We start from the raw sequence: 18,658 nt of genomic DNA on the forward strand, positions 1-18,658 counted from the left end.
TAAGGGTTTATAAAATTTTAAAATTCTATCGATGGCAGGTATTCATGATAACTACCTGATAGGTACATATCGCAACAACTAACACCATTCCAAGTCAGACCACTCCACCCACTCTTTGAATTCATTAACTCTTTTAGTTGATGAATTAAATTCGTTAAAACATCTCATCATAATTATTTCGACATCCACAGATAGTACATTCATTGCCTTCTTGCAAGAATCATGTAGTATATGGCATATACAGTCAATTGGTATTAATTCGTTATTGTGCTGCCTCAATTCGGTAAATACACTTTGGTTATGCCAAAATTTACAGAGGCATTATCAGCGCAGAAAGCTGACATGCAATTTATTGATAATCCCGAATTTGCTATATTTACCATTATATGGTTAGCTATGTATTTGTATTTTTCACTATTTGAGGGGAAAAAATTTAATAGTTTTTTTGAAACGTCCTTAATTTTGTTGAAATAGCGAAAGATCAAGGGAAATGTTTTAATATTTCCCTTATTAGATGCATCTGTCAGAATTGCATATGTATGCCCATCTTTTAAATCGTCTAGAATTGACCTTTAGAATTCAGGTACTAAAACACTTGTGATAGCCTTGCTCATTTTTGTTCTACCACAAGTAAGGTTTGCACTTATATTGGAGTCGTTAAATATCATGTAAAAAAAGATTCGACCCACATTGTGATGATATAGCTCTGTGAATGATGAACTACATGATAGGTGTATACGATTTCCGCAACTGTAGTTGCATCTGTATTATTTATTATTTTTGGAGAATATTTCTGTATTGCAATCGATGTTGATATACTCCCCTGTACTGACTTATATGAATGAAATGATGTTGATTTATTATTGGATAAAAATAAAAAGGGATAGAAAGAAATTTACAAACTAGACATGTTTTTCGAATAAATATTTAAAATTTATTTTAAAAATATAAAAATAATCAATTGCTGTCTCTCAAAATTATTATTTATATACTTTTTAAAAAAACTGCGGGATAAATTAAAAAATTGCAATAGAATTTTGCGGGAGATTTCCAATTGCGGTAGTTTTGCGGGAGAGAGATGTCTGCGTGTAAACTAAAAAATTGCGGGAGTCTCCCGCTGATGGGGAAGCCATGACAACCCTAACCCTGAATCCTCCGGAGCCCTCGTATTTTGGCTGTACCCGAACCCGGACCCGGCTCTTTTTAAAAGTGGAGGATCCAAGGGTTCTAGGTGTCATAAAAATTTATAAATAAAAAATATTTTTTTAAAAAATAATACAAATTTTAGTAACTTTTTTTGTGGAAACATTTATTTTATCTTTGCGTTTTTCTTTCAATTTTTTTCCTGGATTTTCATTTTATTTAGAGATTGATATCATAAATTATTTTCTAGTGTCGGTAATAATATTTTATTATGTAAATTTATTAATATGCTATGTTCTAGAAATACGTTGATTATTTTGAAAGTGAATAATTTTGTAGTGCAAGTAATAATATTATAATTTAAATGACAATGCACAACACGCTTGTCCTCAATTTGTATGATGATAGAACGATTATTAAGTTTGAAAGATTTCCGTAATGAATTCATTATAGGAGCATGTGAAGTCATTTTGTCGAAATTGGTGCCAAATAAAGAACCTTACTACTATATTTGTTCCTTTAAAAATAACATTATTAAGATTACAATCAGAACAATTATGTTTATTTGATTCTATGGCATATGGATTAGATGCCGATTAGATTTAGAAAAAAATACAGTCCTTTTTATACGAAATATTAGAAAACATGAAAATTTAAGAGCATAAATATTTGCAAAATAGTGTTGTATACGCTTCTATATATTTAGACCCTCGGTATCAAGTTTTATTGAGTATTGAGCAAAATCAAATAGCTAAAGACCATCTTAAGGATTTATGGCATACGCAAAACTCCAGTATTTACAATATATACGACAATACCTATTGGTTGTAGGGATGATAATAACAATGATACCAACATTGATGATCTAAATTTTACTTTAGATAGAGAAAAAAAAATAAAATTCATCCGATAGAAAGGAGGATCAAAAAATGCCTATTACATCTTTAATAGAAAAATTCTCAGAAGTTAAGAGAATAAATAAGAATACAAATATTTTAAATTCTGGGAAGAAAATTCTTCAATATATCCAAAATGATATATCTTGTCTAGTCATCATGGCTCTACCGGCCACACAAGTACAATAATTTAAGTATTATAAAGATAACTATCTATTTTTGGTAAGCGCAGAACGTGGATTTTCATCTTTGAAATATATATTGTCTTATCTAATTTACATGGAAATCTCAAGGATGATATTTATAAATGATTGTGCGATTGAATAAAACATTTAAAATATAAATTATTTCATTACATTTTATATTTGTATATTATGAATGTGTATATAATGAAGTATTTTTTATGTTCCCTGAACCCGAACCCTGAACCCGGGTCCTTTTTAAATTATATTCCTGTACCGCAACCCGTACCTGGACCCTTTTTTATTGTCCAAGGATTCACATCCCTGGTATATACAAGAGAGAATTTCTAAAAAGAAAATTTTTTTTATTGAAATGAATACAAATTATTACTCTCATTTTCAAGCTATCCATTAGATACAGTGGCGTAGCTAGGAATTTTCCTTAGAGGGGGTCCATACATATAAAAGCCTGGGGGATTCGCTTCCCAAACCTCCTTATACGGGCCTTTGTCCCTTTTGCCCGGCCTTCGGCCGGGTTTATCTTACAAATCATAACCATATCTTCGGTAATATATAATAAATATATTTTTTAAATGCATCAATAATATGTTATTATAATTTAGTGGATTATTCTCAATGACTTTATGATAATACTATCCAGAATAATTTCAATAGTAATATAATACCTTCCACAAACATCAAAACCAGAAAAATATAAATATTAATGGTATTTATTTGATATAAAGTCACTTTTAAGTCATTTGAACGTATAATCTAAAAAAATATTTTTGCTCTGGGAGGGGTCCAAACCCGAAAACCACCCCCGTAGCTACGCCACTGATTAGATAGGACTGTATAACTTAGAGAATAAATTGGTATTTATTTAATCTTATTTAGTTTTTGGATTTTTTTAAAGTGAATTTTTAAATAAAAGTAGAATTTATGAATCAAGGTACATCTGTAAATATTCACCTATATACAACAATTCATAGGCATAGCCAGGATTTTCCTAAGGGAGGGGGAATTAAAAAGTTACTGGGGGCTTCGCCCCCAGATTCCATTTTGGGCGGGCCTTTGGTCCGCTTTTGCTAGGTCTTCGGCCGGGTTACCTTAGTCTATATATAGTCATAAAATATTTTTACAAGATAGGAAGTTAATTTTAATAAAAAAAATAAGCCTGGAACAAATATGAAATATATTTTTATTAGTTTATAAAAAATATAATAAATTACTTGTATAAATATAAAAGCATGGTAATAATTTATTCCAAACAAGTATAAGAAATTTATTTATAAAAGGTAAGTAGATATATAGTTGATATTCCTCTATTATATAAAATTAGTTTAAAAATACTAGGTAAAATTCTACTTTTACAGACATATTTTACAGATTATAAATATATTACAGACATATTTTACAGATTATAAATATATTACAGTTAATATTTTAACAAATTTTACTAATCAATGCTCTTAATAATAAATATAGCAACTATTTGCATTCAATTATTTAACGCAATCTATTTAATTTAAAAAAAAAATGATATTAAAAACTAATCTTTATGTTATTCATCCCACAATGTCTTTAAAAGATATTTTCTGATATCCTTATCAATATTTTATAGTTTTCTGTAAAATATATAATTCGCTATATTGGTAAAAATTACTTGATTGTCATATGATAATTGATAAAATTAGATATACTGTAAATCTACGATATATAATATTCCACTGTTTGTATTGTGCTTTAATTTTTTTATTTAATTTATGATTTAATTTTATCAATAGTTTTATAATTATATTTTACTTTTATTAAGATAAATAAATTAAAATTACACACTTTATAAAAAATTAAATTTGATATATTATATTATTTAGTAATTATGGATCTATCATTAATAATTATAATACATTTCACTTTTGTCTTAAGACTTATCTTGCTTATATTCCATTTCTTAAAAAGTATTTTTGGTTCACTTTTTTTATATATAAATGTTTTTTTCCAAAAATGCATAAATTATGATGAATAGTTTTATAAAAAATATCAACTTTTACATTCTTTCATTCAAATTATTGTTTAAGATATATGCATTAGAGATTTGCAAAGTTAAACCCGCCGGCCCGACCGGGCTTCGGGCCTAATTTTATTTAAAATAATTGGGTTCGGGCCGGGCCAAATAGTTTTAAAAAAAGTTCGGGCCGGGTCGTGTCGGACCTTGGAATTTTTTAAATATATCTAAATATATCTAAATTTATCAATTTTATATTTAATTTTTTATGTAAAATAAAAATATTTGATTTTATTTATTGAAACTAAACGACATATAACATATGTCTTTTATTTTAAGTAATTATAAAAATTAATTTCTATATTTAAATAAATTCGGGCCAGGCCTGGTCGGTAAATATTTTAAAAAAAAATTTGGGTTCGGGCCGGGCCGGGCAAACTTTTTTAAAAATATTTCGGGTTCGGGCCGGGCCGGCAATTTTTAAAAAAAATTTCGGGCCAGGCCGGGCTTGAAAAATTAGGCCCGATGCAGATCACTAATATGCACACATTTTTTGGGGTCAGGCAGCGTCTACATGAGCGGGAGGGGTAGGAACAGTTTGCATCCAATTTTTTTGAAGGGATAGGGGGTAGGCTGCTTTAATGGGGGTATGATAAATTTTTTTGGGGGGGGGGGGGGGTTATCTATTAAATTTTGAGATCAAAAAGGACAAAATTTATTGCTGTAAAATTTAATACTTATATTATAATACAATTCATCGACCAAATCAATATGCAAACAATCATACACATTGTTTTCCAAATAAAACTTTCTGCTATCCTTTGTAATGTAATTTAAGGTTTAGATATTTCAGCAAGCTCATAATGCCATAATAATTAATTCATTGTAAATAATGGAGGTTTTAATTGAATTTATTATCTAAAAATAAATTCTTTATATTCCTAAAATATCGATATTTGGTAGTAGAGATAGATTAATTTAAGTTATCCTTTATTAATTCTCTGAAAAGAGTATCAATAAATTAAAAAGATGAAAATAATAATAGAGAGACATCGCCGCCGAGGGCGGCGAGAATTTTTAGGGGGTAAGGCAAAGGTTTTTGAAGGGGGTCTGCATCCAGTGAAAATCTTGTCATGTAGACGCTGGGTATCATAACACCTTCATACATAACATGCAAGGTATAAAGTTGATAAAATAAGGTAGGAGCTACATGAAAAGTTCCATCCATATAGATACCTATCATTTACGCTCTCCTTCCGGATAAGACAAAAGAAACATATACAGTCAAAACCGTTTAATTGCGAAAGCTTGGGACCGAAATATTTAAAAATTTCGCAATTATACGATTAAAATTCAACAATTTATTTATTAAAAATCAGTTTGTGTTTTTTATAAAGATATTTATCATCTATATATATTTTAATCATATAAGCCATCAAACTTTGCAATAAATACAATTTTTAATTAATGTAACCAACTATATATTTTAATTTGAATAAGTTATGTAACGAATAAAAAAACTAAATTTTAAAAATTTATCTTATTTGTTGAAACATATGATCATAGCTTTTTTTTTCTTCCCACCAATAATCCTATATTTTTATCGTCAATTCATCAAGTTATTATTTTATAAAAAGTATTCAATTAATTTAGATCAATCAAATAATATTAAAATATCTGAAGCACTTGAAAGTAATGTGATATATTTTGATATATATATTTATATTTTCTCTAGATCTAGACATGATTATAGACAGAAAGGAACAAAGAAAACAAGACTTAATTATAAAAAGATTGTAATTATTTATGTATTAGCATTATAGTTGTTGATAAATTATTTTTTATTGAATAAAATAATAATTAAATTTGTTTACTTGATTTTATCTCATTTTTTATTTAAGATATGTAAGAATTAAAGCAAAAAAAAGCTTTTGTGAAAGATAATAACATTTTTTCCTTTACAATACCCTAATATTTATTTCCATTATTTTTAACTACTTTTGTCATTTTACCTTCATTAAATTTACTGAAATATAATTTTACACAAATATATTATCACTTTTTAAATTCTAATTTATTATTAAAGCCAAATTTTAAAATATTTTGCCTAAAAAACTGGAAACAATAAGATAAATATAAAAGAATTTAAGTTTATTAAGTGTTTTGTTTTCATTCACATGATATTTGATTTAAAATCCTATGCCTATTCAAATCTTATAAATTCTAATATTATAAATGTAAATGTATTAACAGACCATGCTGGAATGAAAGTTTATTAATGCTTTATAACATAAGATTTTATTTGAACTAATTTTATTATACATGTATCACAATTATTATAAAGTAATATAAGATTTAATAAAAATATTTTGTGATAAGAGTTTGGCTAGACTCTGGAGTAAATAATTCTTTTTCCACTATATTCTCTAGCTTTCTTAGTGAATCTTGATCCCTTAGATGTTCATGAGCATATTCAAGAAAAGTATAATAACCATTAAGAGCTTGATTTTTTGTAATTAAATGATCAGATATCTCTAGGTTCCCTTCGTCATTCTCGGAGCTTTCATAACCTTCTATAAAAAATAAGATTAATTAAAATTTTAAGTAATTAAACCTTCCAACTCTAATCTTATCTGATTACAAATATCCTGATCATCTAAAATTCCATGGCAGCTAGCATCATCATCGTGTAACACATATTCTTCAAATATGGGATCAAATTCATCTTCTTTGTTGTCAGTTAATGCGATATCATCCTCCGATTCCCAATCAAATGCCATAGACTTATCAAAAAATTTAGCTTCAATAAAACACTTTATGATTGTGGTACTTGTCACCTCACCCCATGCAAATTTTATAAGATAGAGGCTATCATAAAGTGTAAATCTTTTATAAAAAGAAATGGTGTCATTTCCTTCCATCAATGTTATCATTTTTCTCATGATACCCTTTCTATAATGACATTTAAAGGATCTAATTGCACCCATGTCCAAAGGTTGAATTAATGATGTTGTATTTGCTGGTAAAAAAATTAATTTTATATTGTTAAATGTTAATTTTGTTTTGTGACAAACAATAAAATTTTCTTCTTTAATGAGGAATTCCATTCTTTAAGAATATCTTCAAAAGTTGAGGTTGTCACCCAGCTGCTTTTATTGGAGTAGTATTTAACTGGTAATTTTTTATTTTTAAAGCACCTAGGGTTTTTAAATTTCCCTACAACATATAACTTTTTATCAGATCCATCCCCATTTATGATAAATAGAACTGTGACCTTTTCCTTGTCTGGTTTGAAGCCCAGTGGTTGAGTTCCACTAAATTCCATTGTGCCCTTTGGTAATGCTCGGTAGTATAGTCCTGTCTCATCACAATTGTAAATATTACTCCTTTGATAATCTTTAATCAGAGATGGGAGTGTATTTCTGCTCCATTCATTTGCATTAACGGTAGTATAGTCCTGTCTCATCACAATTGTAAATATTACTCCTTTGATAATCTTTAATCAGAGATGGGAGTGTATTTCTGCTCCATTCATTTGCATTAATAATATCTGCACTCCCCTTTTCATTGCAAACATTATGAAAATTTATATTGTCTTTTCCTAAATCTCTGCAACCAGCTGCTAGTAGGAATGCCTATAATTTATATATATATATTATAAAAACTTATAATTACCTTCATTGAATGTTTGGCTAAAAAACATAGCTTTTTCTAACATCACTGGCCCATTTAGACTGCAATTTTTACTTCGCATTTGTGTAAACCAAACCAATAAAGCTGCTTCTGTCTTTGGGTAACAACTCATTCTAACTCTTTTAGTTGTAGGAGGTTTATTCCTTAGAAATTGTGAGCATAGATTTTCTTTATTCGCTATTAAACGGTAGATTGTCGAGACGTGGCAATTGTAATTTGATGCTAATTGTGTTTTTGATGTAGTGTTTAATTTATCAATTATTTCTTTTTTATGCTTCAGGGTTAATGTTTGGAATGATTTTTTTACCATTTTTATATTAATTTCTGGCGTGGTAATGAATGAATGAATGAATGGAAAAAGGTTAAATAAAAAAAATGATGAATAATTTTTTTCGATAAATTTTTTTTATTTTTTCACTTATCCGATTAAATTAACGTTATTGTTATATAAATGGGACCTGAAAAATTTTGCAATTATCCGATATTTCGCAATTAACCGATTCGCAATTATAAATGTAATTTAACATTATACCATAGTAATTATTATCAAAATCGCGGGGTTTTTTCGCATTTAAAAGTTTTTGCACTTAAGCGATATGCAATTAAACGGTTTTGACTGTATCCGGCTTTTTCAAATTATTACTAATTTTTGCGCCGAACGCCAGATAACCTTTAATCCTCGATTTGGCCAAACAGATTTTGAGGCAGCTGTTATATCAGCTCTCAAGTTTGTATTTCCTAGCATGATTATAAATGTTAAATTTATGATTTATATTCTAATATAATTTTGTTTAGGATGTTTTTCCCATTATTCCCAAGCGTTATGGCGAAGATGTCAATCTTTAGGATTGGTAAGCTTGTACCTGAACCACTCCAATGTTCACAAAGTTGTTAGGCGCATTACAACTTTGCCTTTTTGTAAGGAGGAAGATATATCTAGGGTAAGGCAAAATTGTTATATTATGGCGTCTGAAAATCCCATGTTCATGGATTTTATGGACGACATGGCTAAGCCTTAATGCCATATTTCCTTATGGTATATGGACAAGTTATTCTAAATATAATTAATTAATTTTAAAAATTTTCATATAATTTAGATATAAAGTCGATGGTCCCCACACTAATAATCATTTAGAGGGGTTTCATCATGCCTTAAAGAGAAAAACGGCACACGCTCAACCAAATGTTTAAATTCTTATAAAAACTTTAATAGGTCATCAACATTCTAACTACCTCAAAATTATCCAGAATAATGGATCTAGAGTGCGGCGAAGAAATATAAAATATGAAAGAATCGATGAGCATATTACAAATTTAACAGCCATATATGAAAGAACGTCCCAATTTTCTGAATTTTTAGATAAAATATCTTTTTTAGTAAATTTTAAATATTAAAATTATATTTTAGTTTTATTTTACAATAAAAAACTTACAAGTGTTGATTTTTTTATACACAAATAAAATATATTATCAAAAAATATCTGATTTATTAGTGATTTTTTTTAAAATCACTTTGATAGGTTAAAGACAAAAAGTTACGAAGATAACAATGATAAATTTATAAACGAATCACTGTGCAATCTTTTAATAACATTGAACGTTTTTAATTTACTCCAAACTTTATATTTAAACATTCCGCTTATTTGATTGTATATAAAATTTAGCCGAATATACATTTAAGAACGACTTTAGAAAAAAAATTAAGAAATGCGGCTTTTTTATCCATAGGAGGACGCCGTTTAACCCTGAATTCATAGTGAGAGCGATTAAGCCGCGATTTCAGCGACTGATCAGCTGGATCGATCGCAGCGATTTACATTCATTAAGCGATTATATTAATTCACAAAATGAGAGCCGCCATATTATTTCTCTTATACAAAATAATATTGAAGAGGAGGAGATTATACAATCTTAATATTAATAAAAGAAAAGAGGGCGAATTTTACATTCTCTTTCCTAAACTCTTAAAAAATAAGGTTAAATTTTTCAATTATATGAGGATGACCAAAGTAATTTTATTCTATTTTATCTATAAATCATTTTAATTTAGGAAACCTTTTATTACATACTTGAGCATGTAAAACCAATATTGCTTACAACATCCACAAATTTTATAAAATATCCAATAAGTGTTGAAGAAAAGCTAATGGTTTGTTTAAGGTAAAAATAAAGCAATTTATTATTTAAATATATTTTTTATTTAGATATTTAGCTACAGGCTGTAGATATCCTACCTTAGCTTATTCCTATCTACAATCCAAAAAATTGTTAGGACCACTTGCAAAGCTATATGGCAAACTTTGGTGACCCAACATATGATTACAGCTAACAGAAAATATAATACAAACATGTACTTTACTCCATAACATTATAATTGATAAGGAAAAATATATTCCTATCAACCTTAAAAAAAATTATCCCCTTTAATTCACTTATTTAATCAGCAACAAATTTGCAAAGTTTAATAGAAATTTATTATGTTTATATTTATATAAAAATCCCATATTATAGATATTTATAAATTTAATCAAATCTTATTTTGTATTTTATATAAATATCTTGTTTTGTATTTTATATATATTATAATAAAAATAAATGTTTAATTATTATCCTTCCATTAAAGAAATTTTTTATAAATATAATATTGCAATACATTCATCAGCTCCAATTGAAAGGTTATTTAGTTTTGGCACAATGTTAAGTATGCCAAAATGGCAAAGGTCTAATTATAAATATTTTAAAAATTTGATTATCTTATAAAATAATGAATTTATTTTAAATACTCTTTTGCAAATTAATATTTCAACTCCAATACTAGTCTCCCTTCCCTACCTATGCTAAGAATGGACTAATACTAATATTAAAATGCCTGATTATTATAATCAACTCATCATTAAATATTTTATTAATTCTTGCAAATATTCATTCTTATTATGGTAATGTTATGTTCTTCACAAATAAATAATAAAAACTGTATTTTACAAACTATTCTAACTTAATTGGTAATGATAATTTAAAAGTATCTTATATTTAAGATACTCTAAATAGGCAAAAGATACAAGTATCTTTTATCTTGTATCTTTTTGATATTTTGAAAAAGATACTAGTATCTGTATCTAAGATTCATTTTTTCACAAAGAATCTGTATCTAGATTCTTTTTCCAGAGGACCTGCCCAACTCTGTTTAATAGTATATAATTTTATTTCAAATAATATGAATGTATACAAAATATCTATTTAAAACAATATAAATATACACAAAATATCTATTTCATAATAAAAATATATACAAAATGATTTTATTTAATTAAAGTTGCGTATGAGATCATACATTTGATCAGAAAGATCTTTCTTCTCTTGAATACTGCATCTGTCTAATTTCTCTCTCATTATATCTATTTTTAGTCATCTCTAATTCCAATATCGTTTTTTCATGTTCTAATTTTAGTAAAGTTTTTATTTCATCTATTTTAAAATTTTCTATAAAGTAAATAATAAATATAAATTACCTATTTCATTATTCCTCTTAGGATATTTACAATATGAAATAATAGAGTCAGAAAAAATAGATTCTTAAATATAAATAATGTATATTTTTAAAATTTATAATTACCACACTCATTACTAAGCTGTAATGGAGGTCCTTTAGGAATAATAATATCTATTATAAGATCACTATCAATACAATCAACTAAATAAAAAATATATTACCAATTCAAATGTTATATTTTACATTCATTTGTCTCCCCAATAATTTCATTAAAGATATTATTTACATCTTTTGGAATAAATCCTTCCCCCATATCTAAAGAGGATAACTGTAACCTTGGTGTTACAGTTTCTACCAGGAATAGCATATCCTGGTAGTATGGCCATGAAATATGATGGTCTGCCTGTGACCCACTCATAAGTTTGGTCATTTTTAGTCTTTCTCTCATGAAAAAATCTCTTAGATTTTTCCAAAGAGCTTTGAGAGATGAATCTAAAAAGGTTTATAAATATAATATATATGCAAAATTATTACTGGCCATATTATACTGGTGGGCTAATAATTCCCAAATATTATTCTGTATAATATTTTTATATAAATTATTGTTTATTATACAAACATTCATATTCTCTGATATTATAAAAGCTGTTTTATCTATTTTCTAAAAATTTTTTTTAAATTTAAATCACAATTTTAACTTGATGATTCTTTGATTTTACATCATCAAAAAATGTAACCATTGAATTCATTTCAAATAATTTAAAAATAGCGCTAAATCTTAAATTTTAAGATAAATTCACCAAAATGTGTATTTAACGAAGCAATATTTCAAAATCTTCGCGATAAACACAAAATGATTTGTGTTTTGAAAAAATCGCGGCGATTTGCTTTCGCGTATCAAATCGCGCGATCGGTAACTATGAATGCGATATCATATTTACTGTATTTTGTATTTATCGAGTCTAAATCGCAATCGCAATCGCGCCACTATGAATTCAGGGTTAGTCGTATCACGAATAGGAATAAAAATATATAATATTTTTACGGCTACAATTATTTCCCCAATTAGAATAAAGAATAGAATATATTTTTTAATATTTCATCATAATGTTCTCCAATTTGAATACAGAATATAATATAAAAAATGTATACCCAAAATTTTCATCCACATCTCTATTATTATCGGTCAATCATTTACTATATTTCCTAATTTCGAATATAATTTCCTAAAAATTATTTAGATATCCTGGAATAATTCCTATTATATTCTCGAATAATTTTATATAAGGATTTTATTTCTTTTTAGCGAATACTAGTAAATATAACATACAATTTCTTAGTTACTAAAAATGATTTTTATAGAAATTTAATTTTCTTTTTATAATATTTTTAGCTAAATTGACATTTAATTTCTTACATAGTCAATGAAGAATATCATGGATAATATAATAGATTAGGAAAATGATTTCGAATAATTTGATGCATATTTTTTTTCCCGCTATTACTACATCTTTGCCAGTTTGGATTGTCTGCTCATTTTATTTTAACAATCTTAATTCCCAATTTTGGAGCATTTTTTCTAATGCTACCTTTATAATATATTAATTTCCAATTTTGGAATATTAACTTTCTTTATTATACCTTTATAATATGTCAATTCCCAATTTTGGAATATTTATCATTTTTTATTTTACCTTTATAATATATTAATTTCCAATTTTGGAATATTCATCTTTTATTTTACCTTTATAAATTAACTCCCAAATTTGGAATAATTTGCCTGGCTTTCTCTCAGTCCTTTTGATATAAAGAAGAATATACCACACCTGAAAAAGTGATAATTCTGCCGCATTGATAATAAAGTAGTAATTACATTGCGAATTGCATAACGTATTTCTACTTTATTTATTATAATTTAAAACGTTCAGCAACATTTATTACAAAGAAATAATCATCATTTTCTTTATTTAATGTTAAATATATTGATGTCATAGTTCGAGCTTGTTTAACTCTGGTACATTTAGGGCTCCTAATATATTTTCAAGGTATTTTTTTTTATCATTTAATTCAATCCATAAGTTTTTAAATGCCAACATGGGAAAATATTTTCTCAAAATATTTTGCGTAAACCATCTTATTAAAAAGATACAAAATTATTTTCAGAATAAAGGATCTTAGATAAAGATACTAGTGTCTAATTAAAAATGTCAAAAAGATACTGAGTACAAGATACAAAAGGATCTTGTATCTTAGATACAAGTATTCGTGGTACTGCCCAACTCTGGCAATAACCCTTATGGAACATTTGGATATGTATATGAAGGCAAATTATATAATTTATTATACTTGTAATAAAATATATGTATGAATATGAAATATTTATGTATGAATATGAAATATTTATGTATGAATATGAAATATTTATTACCCATAATTAAATTAATTTATATATATATTTTATCTATTAATCCTTCTAAATATATATTTAATATGTATTATTTATTTAATATGTAATATTTATTAGACATATATATATTTAATTATATATATATATTTTATCTATTAATCTTTCTAAATATTTATTTTTTATTTTTCTAGTGGTAACATAAAGTGAGTATGTTTATGCTATTGTAATTAATGCGATTTAGACCTGTGCACCCAGTGGCGTAGCTAAAAATTTTCCTTAGAGGGGGTCCATACATATATAAGACTGGGGGGCTTCGCCCCCCAGACCCCCTTTAACGGGCCTTCGGCTCTTTAGCCCGGCCTTCGGCCGTTTTATCTTAAAAATCATAACAATATCTTCGATATTATATAAAAAATATAGTTAATGCATCAATAATATATTATTATAATTTCGTAGATTATCTCAAATTATCATTCCACGAACATCAAAAATATAAATATTCATGGTATTTATTTGATATAAAGTAACTTTTAAGTCTTTTGAACGTATAATCTAAAAAAAATATTTGCTCTGGGAGGGGTCCAAACCCGAAAACCACCCCCGTAGCTACGCCACTGTGTGCACCCCTAATTATAATATAAAAATTGTAAATTAATAAAATTTAATTTGCTATATAATAAAAACATGATTTTTTTTTCCATTAATTTGATTTTTTTTAATGCTTGAAGTAAAAAAAAATTTTCTTTAAAAAATATACAACTCATTCAGAACTCCAGTCGCAACTTGAGTTTAAGGCTTGTGTCGAAAATATGAGTCGAATTATGACTTGGAGTCTGAGTCGTAATACTCGACTCTTTAACAACAATAAACCATGCCTTTTCGACTATTATTTATAATTATATAATTTTTAAATTGTTTTGAAATACAATTTGTAATGCTTTTAACAGAAAGGATTTCTAAATTTATCATATTAATCAAATTCTGTTAAATTTTATACTAAACTCAAATTTTTATTTAATCCTCTGTATCATCAGCCTTAAGTCTAAAAAATGGAATCTTGCTTCCGTTATAATTTGTTGAGATAGAGTAATACCACATTTAATCTCATTTTTTATTTTCCTTACTTAATATATATTAATTTTATAAATGTTATAATATAATAAATGCTAATATATAAGTAGCTTTTAACAACACTGGTTTAATATTTGAAATTTTTAAATTTAAAAATCATACGCCTTCAAATATTAAATTTATAAAAAAATAGAAAAAGTGCCATTGTAATTTGACACCGTTATATTTGATTGAATGTCAATCCTCTTATTTTTTTGAAAAACTACGATTATATTTTTATTTTTCAATTTTATAAAACTATGAATGGCACTTGATTACAAACCAGGAACTCTTGTATTTGCTAAGGTTAAAGGATATCCTCCATGGCCTGCAAGGGTATGTATATATCAATATATTTTTTTTTATTATTTTAAGATTGATAATGAACAACTGAATCGAAAAATTCCGAAGGGAAAATATCCTATATTTTTTTATGGCACTCATGAAACGTTTAAAATATTTAAATAACTATTAAATGTTTTATTATAAATAGTTATAATTTAGGGAAAAAAGATTTATTTTTATACGAAGATTATAAAACAAAGCTTGGCTGCCCAAATAAACATAAAGGATTTAATGAAGGACTGTTAGAAATCAAAAACAACCCTTTAGTTGAATTTCAAAATGTAAAATATTAATATAGTTATTGTAAAACCTTTTTTAAAGACTATCCATACCACAGCACCTGTTAATGAAAATATTATTAAAAAGATAAAATTTCCAAAGAATGAATATATTCCTAAATATTTTATAGCATCAGAATATAATGTTGGAAAAAATATGGGTAATATTTATATATAACAATTTTGCTCACGTTCTCAAAGATAATGAATTACCAGAATATACACGTATATCTACATTTGGTAGGAAGATTAAAAATCCAAAATGGTTTATTGATCAAGTTAGTGAATATTTTCCAAATTACAATGAGGTATTTTTAGTAATCTGTTTTAAATTTTTTTATTTTTAAAACAGTCATTAAAACCCACATGCCCAAGTAACAATTATTATATATATACACTCACACCTATGTTAACCAAAGATACTTATAATATTAACACCAAAATTGCAGATACATATAATATGAATTCTGAATATCCTTCAGATTTTCAAGTTTAATCAAATCCTTTATATAAAATTATTTATATATAAGTTGAGATATTAATTTTTAATATAAGCTTTTATATCAAAATAAAAATTACAATTTTAAAAAAAATTTATATATATATATATAAAGTTTATTTAAAATCAAGGTGTCAAACCAAGAGATATAATAATTTAGTTCCATTTTGATTGGTTTTTTGAACAAATTATTTATTCATTTTGGTTTAGAAATTTAAATAGGTTCTTTTAAGTTTTGTTTTTTTTTATAGATTTGCAATTATAAATCATACATAATATATTTTATTAATTGAGCTAAAATACTAATAAAAATGTTTTTAAAAGCTAAAAACCAAACATTATTATAGAAAATAAAAAATAATATAACATAACCACATAAATTACATAATTTTAAAAGAAAATATTATACTAATCTTCTAAAAAATTTATATAATTTCAAAAATTTGTTTAATCTGGTTATATAATTTATGGGTTCTCTTCTTTAAAAATATTTTTAAACAGTTTGGAAATTTATAACACTTAATATGGTTTCACAACTTGGTTTGACACCCTGATAATATAGAATTTATACATACTACTAACTCATTCATTTTTGTTTATAAAATTTATTGTTAAATATTTTTAAGAATGCTTACATTATATTGTTTTTTTTATTAATATACTAAAATTCATTAATTATTTAACTATCAAAAATTTTAAAGCTTAAAAAGAGAACAATCAATCGTATTAAGAGGAAATATGAAAATCTACAGCCAAAATTACAAAAATTTAAAAGGGCACCATTGACTTTAGATATGTTATCAAGTGGTGAGAATTCTAAATTCAAATCATTTGACAATAGAATAAAAATTGATTATGAAAAACCCATTAATAAATCAAATCTTAATATAATGATAAATGATTATCCAGCCATTAAAAAATATAAAAAACTTTATTTGAATTATGGATTCATCCACCCTGTTAAAAACCTACAACACTTATATAACCATCAAAAATTATTAAATACACAACTTAATCCAAATGTCAATAATTCTCAATCACATGTTAAAACGTTTATTAGCATAAAAGGGAGTATTGATACACTTTCAACATCAATTAAAACAAGTGCCAAATGGAATAAAAAATCGCATGTTTATCATGATTCAATAAAAATGGTAAATAATACAATACATTGTTAAATTTATGTATTTATAGGACCTATCTACTTCATCTTATGTAAAGGATAAAATGGAACTAAACAAAAAAAGGTTTTATTGTCAAAATTAAGAGATTTTAAATTTTTATAGATTTTTAATTGAAAAGTTAAAAAGAAAAAAAAGATTGGAAAAGTTAGAACAGAAGAAGAAAGAAATCAATCGTAATTAATTAATTAATTTGGTTTTAAATTATCATATAATCCTAAGATTTTCCTGAAGAGAAAAAATTAAGAATTATTGATTTAGAACTCAAAAAGTCCCTAAGAGCAAAATCACTAGATTTAAATAAGGCCTATCACCTTCTCGAAAAGATTGAAACTTACAATTTAGAAAAATTTATCAATTTAATTCCTGAAATGATTAATACATTCAAAAAGGTAGATATTAAATATTAGATTTTCAAAATTACATAACCTTTTTTAAGATTCGATTTTTTAAAAATGACATAAGAATACGAACTAAAGCAGAGATATTATATCAGAAATGTAAAATGGCATATAAAAATTCAAATATCACAGTGTTACCTAATTTTAATCAAGTAATAAATATATTATTATAGGGTTTGCAAAAATCAAGATATTTTTATATAAAAATAAAAAAATGGATTTTTTAAAATATTTATAACATGTTTTAATATATGTCCTGTCCTGAAAAAATAATTACCAGTAAAGTTACTATTTGAACAGGTTTTACATTAAATATCTGTTTTTCTGTCAAATATATGAAGTAACTATTGTTAAGCTATATTGAATGCATTGGAACCAGAATTAGATATCCTCGGAACCTGGGCAAATTCCCGAAGAACCTGAAACCCTCTTTTGAAATTTATAAGAACTGAAACCAGAACACATTTTAAAATTTCCAGAAATAGATTCTGGAACTAATTTTAACAAATGCAAGTTTATTAACCCTTTCGCGCCCAAAGTATTTCCCGTGAACAAAAAATTTTTTTTTTAAAACTGAGTTAAACAAGACACAAATAACACATTTTCAACGTTTTTTATTAAAAAAAGTGTATATATATAAAGAATTATGAAATGTTACCAATTGTCATCATTAGGATATTCATATGTAAAAAAATATACAATTTATTTTGAATGATAAGAAATAAAACAATTGCGATTTTTATTTAAACATAAAGATATTTTACATTTTATACATTCAAATCTTGAATAACCATTTTTGAAGTACTTGCATCTGTGTCTACTAACCGCTGATGGCCAATGCCCTGTTTTATCTAATCTGATATCTGGGATTGGATGAAAATTATTCAACTTCCTTCTTTTTTTTTCAATCTTCAACGTAGGTCTACCATCTTTTCCATCATTTTCCTTTCCAACCATCATCAATCCTTTAGCTATCTGAGATTTAAATACTAAAAGGGATACATGTTTACTATTTTTCTGTTTCA

The 18,658-nt window shown here is 25.9% G+C and overlaps 3 protein-coding genes and 1 long non-coding RNA gene across 11 annotated transcripts in view; 2 read left to right on the forward strand and 2 right to left on the reverse strand.

The window, feature by feature from the left end:
- Nucleotides 1-6,493: 6,493 nt before the first annotated feature.
- Nucleotides 6,494-8,269, reverse strand: LOC135928128 (jerky protein homolog-like). 2 transcript variants are annotated; one of them, XM_065464490.1, is made up of 3 exons: nt 7,905-8,269; nt 6,844-7,848; nt 6,494-6,802 (listed from the first exon to the last, which is right to left on the reverse strand). In XM_065464490.1, the coding sequence occupies exons 2-3, from the start codon at nt 7,334-7,336 to the stop codon at nt 6,585-6,587; spliced, it is 711 nt and encodes a 236-aa protein (XP_065320562.1). In that variant the 5' UTR covers nt 7,337-7,848; nt 7,905-8,269; the 3' UTR covers nt 6,494-6,584. The 2 variants fall into 2 exon arrangements, with proteins under 2 accessions (XP_065320562.1, XP_065320561.1); XM_065464489.1 differs by having other exon boundaries at nt 6,844-7,864; nt 7,905-8,266.
- A 1,394-nt stretch (nt 8,270-9,663) lies between these two features.
- Nucleotides 9,664-10,530, forward strand: LOC135928408 (uncharacterized). The gene is made up of 3 exons (XR_010572321.1): nt 9,664-9,931; nt 9,973-10,082; nt 10,127-10,530. It is a non-coding gene; the product is annotated as an uncharacterized LOC135928408 (long non-coding RNA).
- A 729-nt stretch (nt 10,531-11,259) lies between these two features.
- On the reverse strand, nt 11,260-11,953 carry LOC135928695 (uncharacterized). Its single transcript, XM_065465152.1, has 5 exons — nt 11,947-11,953; nt 11,656-11,904; nt 11,536-11,613; nt 11,432-11,494; nt 11,260-11,387 (listed from the first exon to the last, which is right to left on the reverse strand). The coding sequence occupies exons 1-5, from the start codon at nt 11,951-11,953 to the stop codon at nt 11,260-11,262; spliced, it is 525 nt and encodes a 174-aa protein (XP_065321224.1).
- A 3,177-nt stretch (nt 11,954-15,130) lies between these two features.
- LOC135928982 (PC4 and SFRS1-interacting protein-like) overlaps nt 15,131-18,658 on the forward strand; it is a 41,694-nt gene continuing 38,166 nt past the window's right edge. For 6 of the 7 annotated variants that reach the window (XM_065465458.1, XM_065465456.1, XM_065465454.1 and 3 more), the window contains exons 1-12: nt 15,131-15,265; nt 15,305-15,378; nt 15,423-15,555; nt 15,596-15,713; nt 15,754-15,860; nt 15,905-15,926; nt 15,972-16,042; nt 16,753-17,205; nt 17,246-17,298; nt 17,338-17,408; nt 17,455-17,624; nt 17,672-17,785. In XM_065465458.1, the coding sequence (XP_065321530.1) occupies nt 15,194-15,265; nt 15,305-15,378; nt 15,423-15,555; nt 15,596-15,713; nt 15,754-15,860; nt 15,905-15,926; nt 15,972-16,042; nt 16,753-17,205; nt 17,246-17,298; nt 17,338-17,408; nt 17,455-17,624; nt 17,672-17,785 (1,458 nt within the window). In that variant the 5' untranslated portion in view covers nt 15,131-15,193. The remainder of the gene's footprint in view (nt 15,266-15,304; nt 15,379-15,422; nt 15,556-15,595; nt 15,714-15,753; nt 15,861-15,904; nt 15,927-15,971; nt 16,043-16,752; nt 17,206-17,245; nt 17,299-17,337; nt 17,409-17,454; nt 17,625-17,671; nt 17,786-18,658) is intronic. The other variant, XM_065465455.1, reaches the window with a different exon arrangement.

The sequence above is a fragment of the Gordionus sp. m RMFG-2023 genome, chromosome 4 (genome assembly GCF_954871325.1).
Source record: "Gordionus sp. m RMFG-2023 chromosome 4, tfGorSpeb1-WG-v2, whole genome shotgun sequence".
NCBI lineage: Eukaryota > Metazoa > Nematomorpha > Gordioida > Chordodea > Parachordodidae > Gordionus > Gordionus sp. m RMFG-2023.